This window comes from Macaca fascicularis, chromosome 16 (assembly GCF_037993035.2).
Source record: "Macaca fascicularis isolate 582-1 chromosome 16, T2T-MFA8v1.1".
NCBI lineage: Eukaryota > Metazoa > Chordata > Mammalia > Primates > Cercopithecidae > Macaca > Macaca fascicularis.
The window spans coordinates 56,206,658-56,221,521 of record NC_088390.1 but is presented as its reverse complement, the minus strand read 5'-3'; the positions used below and the strand labels follow the sequence as shown (position 1 = coordinate 56,221,521).

Genomic DNA, 14,864 nt, shown 5'->3' with positions numbered 1-14,864 from the left:
GGCTTTTCACTATCTTGGCCAGACTGGTCTTGAACTCCTGACCTTGTGATCCACCTGTGTCAACTTCCCAAAGCGCTGGGATTACAGGCGTGAGCCACCGCGCCCAGCCACCCAGGCTGGTCTTGAACTCCTGGCTTCAAGTGATCCTCCCACCTCAGTCTCCCAAAGTGTTGGGATCACAGGCGTGAGCCACTGCGCCCTGCTTAATTTTTGATAAATATAAACTCTGTGATGAACATGTTATGTAAATATTTTTATGCACTGGTTTGATCATTTTCTTTCTTTTTTTTTTTTTGAGGGGGTGGAATGAGAAAATAACTTTATTTTATTGTGGGGAGCAGGCCGATGTCCAACCTCAGAACTTCTGGAACTGCTTCTTGGTGCCGGCAGCCTTGGTGACCTTGAGCACATTGAAGTGCACTGTCTTGCTCAGCGGCCGGCACGTGTCCACTGTTATGATGTCACCAATCTGGATGTCCCTGAAGCTGGGGGACAGGTGCACAGACATGTTCTTGTGGCGCTTCTCGAAGTGGTTGTACTTGCGGATGTAGTGGAGGTAGTCTCGGCAGATGACAATGGTCCCCGGCATCTTCATCTTGGTCACCACACCAGAGAGTATCCGCCCTTCAATGGAGACATTACCAGTGAAGGGGCATTTCTTGTCAATGTAGGTGCCCTCAATAGCCTCTTTGGGTGTCTTGAAGCCCAGACCTATGTTCTTGTAGTACCACGGGAGCTTCTTGCCAGTTTCTCCCAGCAGGACCCTCTTCTTGTTTTGAAAGATGGTAGGCTGCTTTTGGTAGGCACGCTCAGTCTGAATGTCCGCCATCTTCCCGGCTGCCTGAAAAAGGCGGTTTGATCATTTTCTTAGGTTTAGGATAAATCCCAAGAAGTGGAATTGCTGACTCTAAGGATTTGCACATCCTTTGTTTGGATACACAATGCCAGGCTACCCCTCCAGGAAGCCTGCCCAGTTCACACTCTTGCCAGCCTGCTAGCGCTCTTTTCTGTACAGCCTCATCAGTAGCAAGCATGATCAGTTTTTCCAGATGATTCCAACTTGGAGAGCATTCCTTTTTTTTTTTTTTTTTTTTTTTTTTTTTTGAGATGGAGTCTCGCTCTGTCCCCTAGGCTGGAATGCAGTAGCTTGATCTTGGCTCACTGCAACCTCCATCTCCCAGGTTCAAGTGATTATCTTGCCTCAGCCTCCTGAGTAGCTGGGACTACAAGTGCATGCCACCATACCCGGCTAATTTTTTTGTAGTTTTAGTAGAGATGGGGTTTTGCCATGTTGACCAGGCTGGTCTCAATCTCTTGACCTTGTGATCCACCCACCTTGGCCTCCTAACGTGCTGGGATTACAGGCGTGAACCACCGCACCTAGCCTGAAAAGTATTCTTGATCCTAGCTTTATCATCAGTACTGCCTTGGCAACTGTTTGGTCCATCTGATTAATCACTGCCAAGTCAGAAAGCAAAGAGGATACAACCTCTGGGACCACCTAGGTAGAAGACTGAGTTGGAACTCAGTCTAATTTCCATGTCTCGTACATTACCTCTGAGTTTCTGTTACTCAGAGGACCGCCTCCTGGGAGAATCCCAGGTCTCCCTTTTATCTTTCTCTCCCTGTTGCCCCTTCTCCCTGAGGGGATTTTTAAAGCCAATTTTAAAATAATTATTATGAAACAAATAACAAAATAGAAATATTGGATAGAATTCTAAATGAAAAAGAAAAAAGGATCACCCGTAATCAGTGGTCCCAACAAATTACATTGTTTTTATTTGCCTCTGTTCCCTTCCAGTCCCAGTCCAAATGCATGCCATATTTTTACCCAGATGTGACCCTGGCCCAGATCTAATTTTGCATTCTGTGCCTTTCAATTCTGTTGTCATAAGCAGTTTTCCACATTGCTACATGGTCATCATCTTATTCTCATTGTTGCACAATGTTCCAATGAGTGAATAATTTAATCATCATTACCCTAATGTAAGTCACTTACATGGTTGCTCAATTTCCCTATAATAAATACTGCCGTAGTGCATGCTTTTGTGGATATGGCTTCTTCCTTCATTTGAATTATTTCCTCAGGTCAATTCTCAAGAGTGAGATAGGTCAAAAGGCATGAAGGCTTTAATGATTCTTGGCATGAGAACTGGAACATTGTTTTCCAAAGGGTTTTTTTCTTTTTTTTTTATTTTCCTGCTCAAAAGTTAATATATGCTATCTTTCAACCATATAGAATAAAGCAAAAATTCTACTACCCAGAAATTACCACTACTAACATTTGGCCAACCATCCCTCCAGGCATCTCTGGATATACATATCCATCTATATGTATAATCTGCATAGATATACATATAGATGTAGACATAAAAATAATTTTTCACAAAAGGGATCACATCCCCATGCCAGTTTTGCAACCTGCTTTTTTACTCAGCAACATGTCCTGGGTTTTTCTAATTGGTTCTGCCACCACCAGTGCCTAGGTGGTAGCAAAATGTAGTACAGCAATAGCTATAAGCCACGCACCGTACCAAGAATTTTATGTACATTAGCTAATTTAAGCTCTGCAGTAACCAAATGAGATAAGTCCTATTATCATCGTGCCCATTTTACAAATGAGGGAACAGGCTCAGAGAAATTGACTGCACAGGGTCACAGAGCTAGGGAGAGGTGGGGCTGGCGCTCCAAAACAGATGTTTATACAAGTAATATACAAACACATGTCTATTGTAAAAGATTAAAATAATAAATGCAAGCAAGAGCATAGCATAGAAACTAAAGTGTGAAAGTCCCATTTACACTTCCAAAGAGGTTTGGTGTGTGTATCAGTTAAGTTTAGGTTCAATTGCATATAACAGAAAACCAAAATAGCTTAGACTTAAACAAGATAGGATTTGTTTTCTTCACATAAAAGAAGTCTGCACATAGCATTTCAGGGCTAGCATGGTGGGCCCATGCTCATTAGTCATGAAGAACCCATTTTCAGTTTATGGCTTCATCCTTAAGGTCTCCACATGGACTAATATTGTCCCTGGAGCTCCAGCCATCATGCCTGCTTTCTAGGCAACAAGGAGAAGGCTGGAGGGGCAGTACCATAGTTTTTCCCAGATGTATCAGCCTCTCTCTAAAGAGCTTTCCCTAAAGTCCCCCTACCATATGATATCGCTTTATTTCTTTTCTAAAAATTTTTTTTAATTTTTTTGAGATGGAGTCTCACTCTGTTGCCCAGGCTGGAGTGCAGTGGCATGATCTTGGTTCACTACAACCTCCACCTCCCAGTTCTAGTGATTCTCCTGCCTCAGCCTCCCGAGTAGCTAGGAATACAGACGTGCACCACCACGCCCAGCTAATTTCTGTGTTTTTAGTAGAGATGGGGTTTCACCATGTTGGCCAGGTTGGTCTCAAACTCCCGACCTCAGGTGATCCACCCACCTCGGCCTCCTAAAGTGCTGGGATTATAGGCGTGAGCCACTGCGCCCAGCCTGATATCAGTTTATTTCTAATTGACCACCCTTATCCACAGGGAGGCTGTGCAGTGTAGGTTTTTTTTGTTGTTGTTGTTGTTTTTTGAGAAGGAGTCTCGCTGTGTCACCCAGGCTGGAGTGCAGTGGCAGGATCTCAGCTCACTGCAAGCTCCGCCTCCCGGGTTTAGCCATTCTTCTGCCTCAGCCTCCGTGCGGAGCAGCTGGGACTACAGGAGCCCGCCACCACGCCTGGCTAGTTTTTTGTATTTTTTTTAGTAGAGATGGGGTTTCACCGTGTTAGCCAGGGTGGTCTCGATCTCCTGACCTCGTGATCTGCCCGTCTCGGCCTCCCAAAGTGCTGGGATTACAGGCGTGAGCCACCACGCCCAGCCCAGTGTAGTTTTTAAACTGAGCATTTTGCAGCTTCTCCAATCCCAGCTCCCCCCATAATACAAGTGCTTGGTTGATTTTTTTTAAGGGGGAAAGAATCGATATTAAGAGAAAATTAGACAGTTCTGCCACCATGTATATCCTTCCCAATCCTTTCCTACAAATTTAAATATGTATATATTGTGAAAGTCGATTGTACAAATTGGGTCATTCTTGCCATACTCAACTAAATCAGAGTCAATAGGTTGGGGGAAAAAGCACTTGGGACATATAACATCGCTCCGAGAAGTAAATTTTCCACAAGCGTGGCTGCTGAAACCGCCTGTTGTAACCTGAAACTAGTATCTAATGGCTACTGAAACAACTTGCTGCAACTCTAAGACTAGTTTTACCCACCACCTTCGCTCACCAGTCAGCGCTTGCCATCCCCAAAACTTTACTAGCTCCAATGAAGTATCTTTCAAAACAATTCTCCTTTTCATAAAACCCCCAAACATCTCTTTGTTCTTTGGCTATACTAAAGACCACCCAGTCTGTGTGTATGCCCCAAATTGCAATTGTTGCTTCTGAGATAAAATGTTAAATTTAGAGATTAATCTCTACATTTCTGACTTTGACAATATGTACATATATAATAATATAGTTTTAAATGGTACATTGTTTTAATTTACATTTTAAAGCCTTACTGACCAGATTAAACATTCTCCATTAAATATTTGTTTACTAATTATTGTGTTATGTGCACAGTTAAGCTCTTTGCTTATTTAGCCAATTAAAGCCTTGAAGATATCTTGATCCAGTTGAACAGACTGTCAAGGTAAAGAGATAGAGGCTGGTGCAGTGGCTCACGCCTGTAATCCCCTCACTTTGGGAGGCTGAGGCAGGCAGATCATGAGGTTAGGAGATCGAGACCATCCTGGCCAACATGGTGAAACCCCGTCTCTACTAAAAAAATACTACTTGGGAGGCTGAGGCAGGAGAATCGCATGAACCAGGGAGTCAGAGGTTACAGTCAGCCAAGATAGCGCCGTTGCACTCCAGCCTGGGAGACAGAGCAAGACTCCATCTCAAAAAAAAAAAAAAAAAAAAGATAACAGGTAGAGGGATAGATGACAGATAGGTGTTATAACTCTTTGTATTATTCACTGCAAATACTGCTTCTAATATGCTATCCTTTTTATTTTTCATGGATTTTTATTTTTTTGGAAGTGAGTTTTCCAGAAATTTCAACTACATTTATATATTTAAGTCCATCTTTTGCCTTGGGGCTTTTTCTATTAGTCCCAGGCTCAGACGTTAGTCCCACCTCCAGAGATATGGTTGGTGTTGAAGTTGGCCCTCTCCTTCCAAGAGGGGCAGTCTAATGTTTGTGGCTAGGCCCACCTGGGTTTGAATTTGAATCTTGACTGTCGCTTCCTACTATACAACTAGGAAGAACTCGTCTGTCATCTGAGTTCTAGTTTTCTTGACTGTTGGTGAGGAGGTTGGACCAACCCCAGGTTCTTAAACTTGCCTATGCATCAGAACCGTCAGAGGCTCCAAAATACACATTCCTGCCCTTCCACCTCGCACCTCAGCTCAGATCTACACAACCCGAATCGCTGTATCCAGGAGTCTGTATTTTTTAAAACGCTCCCCTGAGCCTGACATTCAGACATGTTGCAGAATCTCCGCACCAGCCAGTGTCTGAGAGTGCCTCCTACACCGGGCTCTCTGTGTAGTGGGTGAGTGAGAGGAGGGTAGTGGCCCTTGGCCACTGTGTCCCCCTCCAAAGCCAGTTGGCCCTGCCTTGTCCTCTTGGGTCAGAGCTCCCATTTCACATCCAACCTGAACCGCAGCCCATTCTCCCTGCTTTCTCAGGGCTGGAGCTGGGGGTGAAAGGGTGATCAGGATCCTGCAGTGTGAGTGGGGTTCGGGGGCTGCCACGGCAATGCGGCTAGGAGGGGGCCAGTGTTCCTTACTGGCTGGCTACCCTTAGTTAAGCCTCTCACCCTATGAATCTCCACCTCTTCACCTCTGACAGCAGGACTGAGACCTTGCCTTCCTTGCAAGGCAGTCCTAAGGTCTGAGATGATGGGTGGATGGAAAAAGCCTCGAGCAGTTCCTGCCACAAAATGTGCATTTGACAAATGTGGTAGATGTTACTATTAGCGCTTTTTTTTTTCTTTTTCTTTTTCTTTCTTTCTTTCTTTCTTTTTTTTTTTTTGAGACAGAGTCGCTCTGTTGCCAAAGCTGGAGTGCAGTGACACAATCTTAGCTCCACCTCCCGGGTTCAAGCGATTCTCCTGCCTCTGTCTCCCGAGTAGCTGGGACTACAGGTGCTCACCACCACACCTGGCTAATTTTTGTATTTTTGGTAGATGTGAGGTTTCACCATGTTGGCCAGGCTGGTCTTGAACTCTTGACCTCAAGCGATCCACCCGTCTCGACTGCCTCGGCCTCCTAAAGTGCAAGAATTACAAGTGTGAGTCACCACACCCGGCCACTATTAGTGTTTTCATTGTAATTTACAGCTGTAGGGGAGGCAAAATTTTATCCCCTACCATCTTGGGGTTTTTTGGCTGGGTCTCAGAATTAAACTGACATAAGACAGATTAACAGGAGAAAAACATCCAAATTTATTTAATACAGTTTGTATGTGGCACAGGAGACTTCATAAGGAAATGAAGACCCAAAGATGCAGTTAGAATTGAACACTTGGCCGGGCACGGTGGCTCACACCTGTAATCTCAGCACTTTGGGAGGCCAAGGCAGGCAGATCACTTGAGGTCATGAGTTCAAGACCAGCCTGAACAAAATGGTGATGTGAAATTCCCGTCTCAACTAAAAAAAAAAAAAAAAAAAAAGAAAATACAAAAATTATCCAGGTATGGTGGTGTGCACCTGTAGTCCCAGCTACTCAGGAGGCTGAGACAGGAGAATCGCTTGAGCCTGGGAGGCAGAGGTTACAGTGAGCCGAGATCGTGCCACTGCACTCCAGCCTGGAGAACAGAGTGAGACTTGGTCTCAAAAAAAAGGAAGCAGAAGGGGCCAGGCATGATGGCTTACACCTGTAATCCCAGCACTTTGGGAGGCTGAGGCAGGAGGATTGCTTGAGTCAGAGGTTCAAGACCAGCCTGGGCAACATAGTGAGACATTTATCACTATAAAAACTTTTAAAAATAGCTGAGTGTGATGGTGCAGCTGTGGTCCCAGCTACTCAGGAGGCTGAAGTGGGAGGATCAGTTGAGCCTGGGAAGGTCAAGATTGCAGTGAGCTATGATCGTGCCACTGCACTCTAGCCCGGGTAACAGAGTGAGACCCTGTCTTAAAAAAAAAAAAAAAGGAAGGTTCACATGATCTTCTTGCACCTGCTATTTTTCAAATGCCTTTAACTTAAAATAGTCAATAAGCCCGAGCAGCGGATTTGGGGGTAGCATGTTCTTAACTCCACAGTGTGCTGGGCATGCTGGCTCTAGAGAACACAGGTCTTGAACAGGAAGTCCTGTGCCTGACAAGACAGAGAGAGACCTGTCACTTCCCTGTGCTGCTCAAACTTCAGTAGACTTGACTCCTGGAAATTTTTCCCTCTGGCTCAGCATAGAATTTGTCACCTCCTGGGTGGCTGGGAGGCCATGCACCATGAGGCCCACTGGCAGCCTCCAGGCAGTGGACACCCACACTATGTGGCTCCTTATACCAGTGCTCCCTGCCTTCTCTCAGCAGGTCAGGCAGGAGCGGCCCCATTCCTCAAGTGGCTGACTAATCTGGGCAGGGACCGCCCCACCTGCCTCCCAGATCCCTGACACCCGGGACACCCCAGAGGTTGCCTTTCCTCTGCCCTCACTCTAGATTAGGTCTCTCCTGGAGCCCTCCCTGCAGGCAGGGGCTCAGCTCAGGAAGGCTGCTTTAGATCTTTGGGGAAGTTGCTGAAGAAATGTGCCCCTCCTCCCAGTCCCCGCCAAGCATGGGCCCTTCAGATTAACGTGCGAACAATAATAAAATGAGCGTGAAAACCATCAGGCTGGCAATCCTCAGCTTGAGTGAAGTTCAAAGGTCACAGAACAATTTAAGGATCCTGCTCAAACACCCTAGTTTGAGCACAGGAGCCCTGAAACGGCTCCCACCTGGGTCCCCGGAGTGTGCGTGCTGTATTCAGATTCCAGCTCTGCCCATTCACTGCTTAATCCTGGGTGGAGTACTTAGCCCGTCTCTGCTTCAGGTTCCTCATCTGTAAAATGGGAATGCTAATGATATTCTCTACCTGACATGGTTGTAAATGTTCAGGGAGTTAGCACCCATAACTAAAACACCAAAGAAAAATAGATACATTGGATTTCATCAAAACTTTTAAAATGTTGTACATCAAAGGGCACTATTAAGAAAGTAAAAAGAAAACCCACAGAATGGGGGAAAATATTTACAAATTATATATCTCATAAGAGTTTAATATCCTCTCAATTTATAAAGAACTCCTACAACTCAACAATGAAAAGACAACCCAATTTAAAAATGGGCAAAGGGTCAGACCCAGTGGCACACACCTGTAATCCTAACACTTTGGAAGGCCGAGGTGGGCAGATCACTTGAGGCCAGGAGTTCGAGACCAGCCTGGCCAACATGGTGAAACCCTGTCTGTACTAAAAAGAAAAAAATGGGCCAGGCGTGGTGGTGCACACCTGTAATCCTAGCTACTCGAGAGGCTAAGGCACAAGAATTGCTTGAATCTGGGAGGCGGAGGTTGCAGTGAGCCAAGATCACGCCACTGCACTCCAGCCTGGGCAACAGAGTGAGACTTTGTCTCAAAAAAATAAATAAATAAAATAAATAAAAATAGGCAAAGGATTTGAATAGGTGTTTCTCTAAATAAAATACACAAGTGACTAATAAGCACATGAAAAGATGCTCAACATCATTAGCCATTAACAAAATGGACATCAAAACTGAGATTACCCCCCAACACCCACTAGGATGGTTAGAATAGAAATAATAATAATAACAAGTGTTGGTGAATATGTGGAGAAATCAAAACCCTTATACACTGCTGGTGGGGATGCAAAATGGTGCAGCTGCTGTGGAAAACAGTCTTGCAGTTCCTAAAAAATTAAACCTAGCGTCACCATATGACCCAGCAACTCCACTCCTAGGTATATGCCCAAGATAATTAAAGACATGTAGTCATACAAAAACTTATGCACAAATGTTCGTAGCAGCAGTATTCATAATAGCCACAAAGTGGAAACAGCCCAATGCCCATCAATTGATGAATGGATAAATAAAATATGGTACCTTCATACGATGAAATATTATTCAGCAATGAAATGAATACATGAAAACATTATGCTAAGTTAAAAAAAAAAACCAGACACAAAGTAGGTCTGTACTGTATGATTTAATGTATACGAAATGTCCAGAATGGCAAATTCATAGAGATGGAAAGTAGATTAGTGGCTTCTAGGGATTAGTGGGTAGGGGACAATGGGGAGTGACTAATGGCTACAGGGTTTCTTTTGGGGTGATGGAAATGTTCTGGAACTGAACAGTGGTAATGGTTGCACAACCTTGTGAATATACTGAAAAAAAAAAACCACTGAATTGTATCCTTCTAATGGTGAATTTTATGTTATATAAAATTTTTTATGTGAATTATTTCAATTTTATTAAAAAAGGAACTACTACACATAAAATGCTTAGAAGGCTATGCAGGCCATGATAAGCCTTCAGTTAGATACCATTTAGTTTATAAACTCCACTGAATTTATGGGTTGGTCCAGATCACCAGAAGGAAAACATAAAAGGAACATCATCTTTAGAAATTGAATTCACGGCCTGGCGCGGTGGCTCATGCCTGTAGTCCCAGCACTTTGGGAGGCCGAGGGAGCGGATCATGAGGTCAGGAGATCGAGACCATCCAGGCTAACATGGTAAAACCCCGTCTCTACTAAAAATACAAAAAAATTAGCAGAGCATGGCAGCACGCGCCTGTAGTCCCAGCTACTAGGGAGGCTGAGGCAGGAGAATTGCTTGAACCCAGGAGGCGGAGCTTACAATGAGCCAAGATCACCCCATTGTACTCCAGCCTAGGTGACAGAACGAGACTCCATCTCAAAAAAAAAAAAAAAAAAAAAATAGAAAAGAAATTGAATTCCCATACTTAATACACGTTAAAGCATTTATTTTCATGTAGTTTCTTCTCTTATTTATTTCATACTCAGTCTTGACTTTACATGCTTTATATATATACTTATATAATATATATAAACATTTATTTTGTATTGTTTTTAAATTTTATTTTCATGATCACTTTGATATTTTTGAGGTGTGTCCAGGGCTTAAATCGCATTTGTTTTTGAAGTCTCAACTGGATTGAGTCTAGGACTGCCATGTAGCTCAGATAATCCACTTATGGTCAGGCCTGTGAAACAGCAGGATGCTCATTGACCTTGGGCTGAAAGCCTGAGATGGAGGCTTAGCTCCATTGCTTACAAGCTATGTGACCTGGGACAAGACTAAAGTTGTCAGATTTAGCAAATAAAAATACAGACACCCAGTTACATTTGAATTTCGGATAAACAATTATATACTGTTTAATGATATATTGTTTAATGATATATTGTTTAATGAAAAACAATGATATTAAACAATGACCAGATAAACAATGAATATATTTTTTTGTGTAAACATATCCCAAATATTATATGGGACATACTTATACTAAAAAAACTTATTTTATCTGAGATTAAAATTTATCTGTGAGAGTTTTCAAGGGAATCATATTTAATTCTCACAACGCCCCCTGCTGCCCTTTCCCATTTCTGTCATGAAGTGACTTAGCCCAAGGTCATCCAGCTAGAAAATTATTAAGCTGGGATTTGAACTTGGGTGCGTCAACTGTAGCATGCTCTGCTATTGGAACTCAAGACAGATATGCAGCGACCTACTTTTTTTTTTTTTTTTTTTGAGACAGAGTCTCACTCTGAGGCCAGGCTAGAGTGAGTACAGTGGCGCAATCTGGGTTCACTGCAACCTCTGCCGCCCGGGTTCAAGTGATTCTCCTGCCTCACCTCCCAAGTAGTTGGGGTTACAGGCGCCTGCCACCGTGCCTGGCTAATTTTTGTAGTTTTAGTAGAGACGGGGTTTCACCATCTTGGCCAGGCTAGTCTTGAACTCCTGACCTCATGATCCACCCACCTCAGCCTCCCAAAGTGCTGGGATTACAGGCGTGAGCCACTGCACCTAGCCTGGCAGTGACCTACTTAATGATAGCCTGGGAGCCATGAGCTAACTTGGTAAGAACAGAAGCTTTCATGGACTGAGACAGACTTTTGAACAGGAGCTAGAGAATTCGATTTGAAAGTGTTTCTATGACCCTGTCTATGTTAGTTTCCTGTTTCTGCCCTAATAAATGACCACATATTTAGTGGCTTAACACAAATTTATCTTGCTGCCTCTGGAGGTCAGAAGTCTGAAATGGTCCAGGTGTCAGCAGAGCTGTGTTCCTTGTGGAGGCTCTAGGAGAGAATCTGCCTCTTGCCTTTTCCAGCTTCTTCAGGCTTGCAGCATGTCGTGGCTCAGAGCCACACACTCTGACCTCCGCTTCCATTAGCACATCTCCCTCTCTGACGCTGACCCTTCTGCCACCCTCTTGTAACGACCCTTGTGATTACATGGGGCCCACTGGATAATCCTGGATCATCTCTGAATCTCAAGATCCTTAATCACATCTGCAAAATCCTTTTTGCCTTGCAAGGTAACATATTTACAGTTTCCGGCGATTAGGAGGTGGACATCTGTGGTGGAGCCGTTATTCTGCCTATCACACTAAGAGAAATGATCTAGTTGACTTGAGTGTCCCAGGCCTTAACTATAATCCCTTTCATCTGTATAGTTTTCACACACATTCTTTTTTCCACCTTGCGTCCATCCCGGAAAGTAGATGAAGGCTGTGCTGAGCCCATTCTGTGAGGAAGGAAGATGAAACTCAGAGCGGAGGCCTCGTGCTGTGTGACACAGTTAAAAAGAGACTCAGGCCCAGGGCTTTTGATTCAGCACCTGCCCCCGCAGTTCCCAGCCATGCATCACTAGAACACTATTCTCACCAGTGGAGCAGGACAATTCCTCAGCTGCCCCCACAATTTAGGAAGGAGTCCCCTAGGTGAACCAGCTCCCTCAGCCCTGAATCTGCCCTCAGAAGGCAGCCTTCTGCCCAGAACGAGGATGGAGGGGTGCAGGCAGAGAACTGTTTTTTTGGTGGAGGTCCACGGGACAGAGCCCAGAACTCACTGTCCATCCATCTTGGGCGTGTCCTCCCCAGCCGCCCAGGCTGACTAGACCAGCGCAGGAACTCCTGCATGCTCGGAGGGAGCCCTGATTCTTAGAACTGTCTTCCTATAGCAGTCCTCTTAGGAGCATGTCGCTGTGGTTTGTGGTTCTGTCCATGGGTGCTGCTGCATGGGAGGAGCCAGCTCTTTCCCTGCCCCACAGATCATGGAAGGCAGTGACCATGGGCCACTGACGCTCCTGCAGGCTCCCCACACCCATCCATTAGGATGGCACACATGTGCCAGCCAGGAATGGGGGGACACAGCCATGAATCCGACAGAAAGGCTCCTGCACCTCTGGAACTTGTGCTTTAGCAGGGCAGACAGATCCCACAGAAGTGTATGTGTAGGGGTTCTGAGGATGACGAATAGGATGAGGCACAAGAAGGTGACCGTGACCATGTGAGACAGGCACTGTCCCTACTCTATCACTCTATTTTTGTTTCTTCGGGTTTTTTTGAAACAGGGTCTCGTTCTGTCACTCAGGCTGGAGTACAGTGGTGTGATCATAGCTTACTGCAGCCTTGATCTCCCGGGTTCCAAGCAATCCTCCTGCTTCAGCCTCCTGAGTAACTAGGACTCCAGACACGCACCACCACTACACCTGGCTAATTTAAAAAATTTTTATTTTCAGTAGAGATGGGGTCTCACTACGTGGCCCAGGCTGGTCTCAAACTTCTGGGCTCAAGTGATCCTTCTGCTTTGACCTTCCAAAGTGCTGGGATTGCATGTGTGAGCCACCATGCCTAGTTGGCTGTCCCCACTCTAAAGCAGACAGCCCAAGTGGGGGCAAAGTTGAGAAGCAAACCCACACTTTACTCCAAAGCCTCTGAAAATCCTCCCTTGTGTCCTTCCTAAGAAGTGTCCCAGAGTCTCTGTGTCATCCCTGAAGCTGAAGTCAGTCCATTCTGGGAGCAGAGTCCAGCTGCGTCCTGTGTTTTGGGCTAAGAAGAATTTAAGATTCTGAGTGTGAGCTGAGCAAGGTTGTAGTAAGGAGGGCAGTGATGTGATGAATCGTTTAAGGGGTGCAGCTGCCAGATGTGAGTGGGTGAGGGCAGATGTGAGGGGCATGAGCCAGCTATGTGTGGGGGTGGCCAGACCTGGTGGGGGGGGCACAATGGAAACAATAGGGGAGCAGGCCAGGTGGGTATGCGGAAGTGAGACACAGTGGTAGGATGAAGCGGGAGGGGGTCCAGATGTGAGGGGCTGGAGAATGGATGACCCCCAGCCTCAGTCTTTAGGAGGGTGGCTGTCCCTGGGAAATGGATGATGCAGTCTGTGGAGGAAATGCGCTTTCTATTTAGGGAGGCTGTTTAGGAGTAGCTGACGACATGCCCAGCACCTGGATGGGTGGAAATAAACAGAGACATGAAGCAATAATTTATGCTGTGTCCTCTGTCAACCTAGCCACCACCTCCTCCTCCCTGGGCTCCAGGAAGTTGCTCAGAGTTGTGGAGCTGGGAGGAGACTGCGGGAGCTATGCTGGTGAAGTGATGCTGTCATCTGAGCTTGTGCTTTACACACTGCGCTTTTTTTTTTTTTTTTTTTTTTTAAGACAGAGTCTTGCTCTGTCACCCTAGGCTGGAGTGCAGTGGTGCAATCACAGCTCACTGCAGCCTCGACCTCCCAAGCTCAAGCAATCCATCCACCTCACTCTCTTGTATAGCTAGGACCACAAGTGCGTGACATGACATCTGGCTAATTTTTAGAATTTTTTTTGTAGAGACAGGGTCTCACTATGTTGCCCAGGCTGGTCTCAAACTCCTCGGCTCAAGTGATCCTCCTGCCTCAGCCTCCAGAAGTGTTGGGTTATAGGCACAAGCCATCATGCCCAGCCCCCTCCAGGCCTTTGTACCTTCTGTGTCCTTACCTGGAGTACCTGCCCCTTGAACTACCCATTGAACTCTTTATTTAGTGGCCCACCTCCTCTAAGAAGTCCCCCCTCATATCCAGTCTGTGGTTCCTAAATTGCAGCTAATTACTACCCCATGAGCTCACACATTAGAGTTGGAAATCTACTTTCAAATGACCCCACTTTGTGTCTAAAAGATTCCTAGGTTTGATTGGACTCTGAGCTCCAAAGGGCAAAAGGAAATGTTTCTTATTTTCTTCCATATCTTACAGAGCTTCTGGGACAGCCATGGAGGTAAGCCATTCCTGTCTCCCTTCAAGAAAGAACTTGCTATTCACCCACAAGGAGGGCAGTTAGCTTACAGCTTCTAACAAACATACTTTGCTTAGAGGACACGGTGGGTTGGCCAAGACTTTGTTAGATCTGCAGCACAATCTGAGGCTCTCCCAGCCCTTTCCTGCTTCCTCTCCTTCACTGGCCTTTCCACTACCCCCTCTCCCCACAATAAACCTCTTGCACTTCTATATTCATCTCAGCGCTTGCTTCCTAGAGGACCCACATGGCACAGCACCCCGCCTGCTGGATCATAAGTGCTCAGTTGTGAAGTAAACGGAACTGGGGATTCTCTAGAGGGTAGAGGGAAGCCGGAGCCTGGACCTCGGAGATCAGGAGAAGAGGGGCTGTCCACGGAGGATGCTGCAGTCCTAACGAGAGCAAGGTCCAGAGCAGTGTGAAGAAGGGGCCATGCCCCTGGGGCAGGACCCAGCAATGGGGAACACACAGGGAGCTCAGGGATTCACCAGCCCTGCTGGCCTCCTCTCTAGCTCCTCCGCTGTCTGGGGCAGCTGTTGCAAA

The 14,864-nt window shown here is 45.7% G+C and overlaps 1 protein-coding gene across 1 annotated transcript; it reads right to left on the bottom strand.

The window, feature by feature from the left end:
* Positions 1-304: 304 nt before the first annotated feature.
* On the bottom strand, positions 305-838 carry LOC102137032 (small ribosomal subunit protein uS17-like). Its single transcript, XM_005583681.5, has one exon. The coding sequence runs from the start codon at positions 827-829 to the stop codon at positions 356-358; it is 474 nt and encodes a 157-aa protein (XP_005583738.3). The 5' UTR covers positions 830-838; the 3' UTR covers positions 305-355.
* Positions 839-14,864: the final 14,026 nt, after the last annotated feature.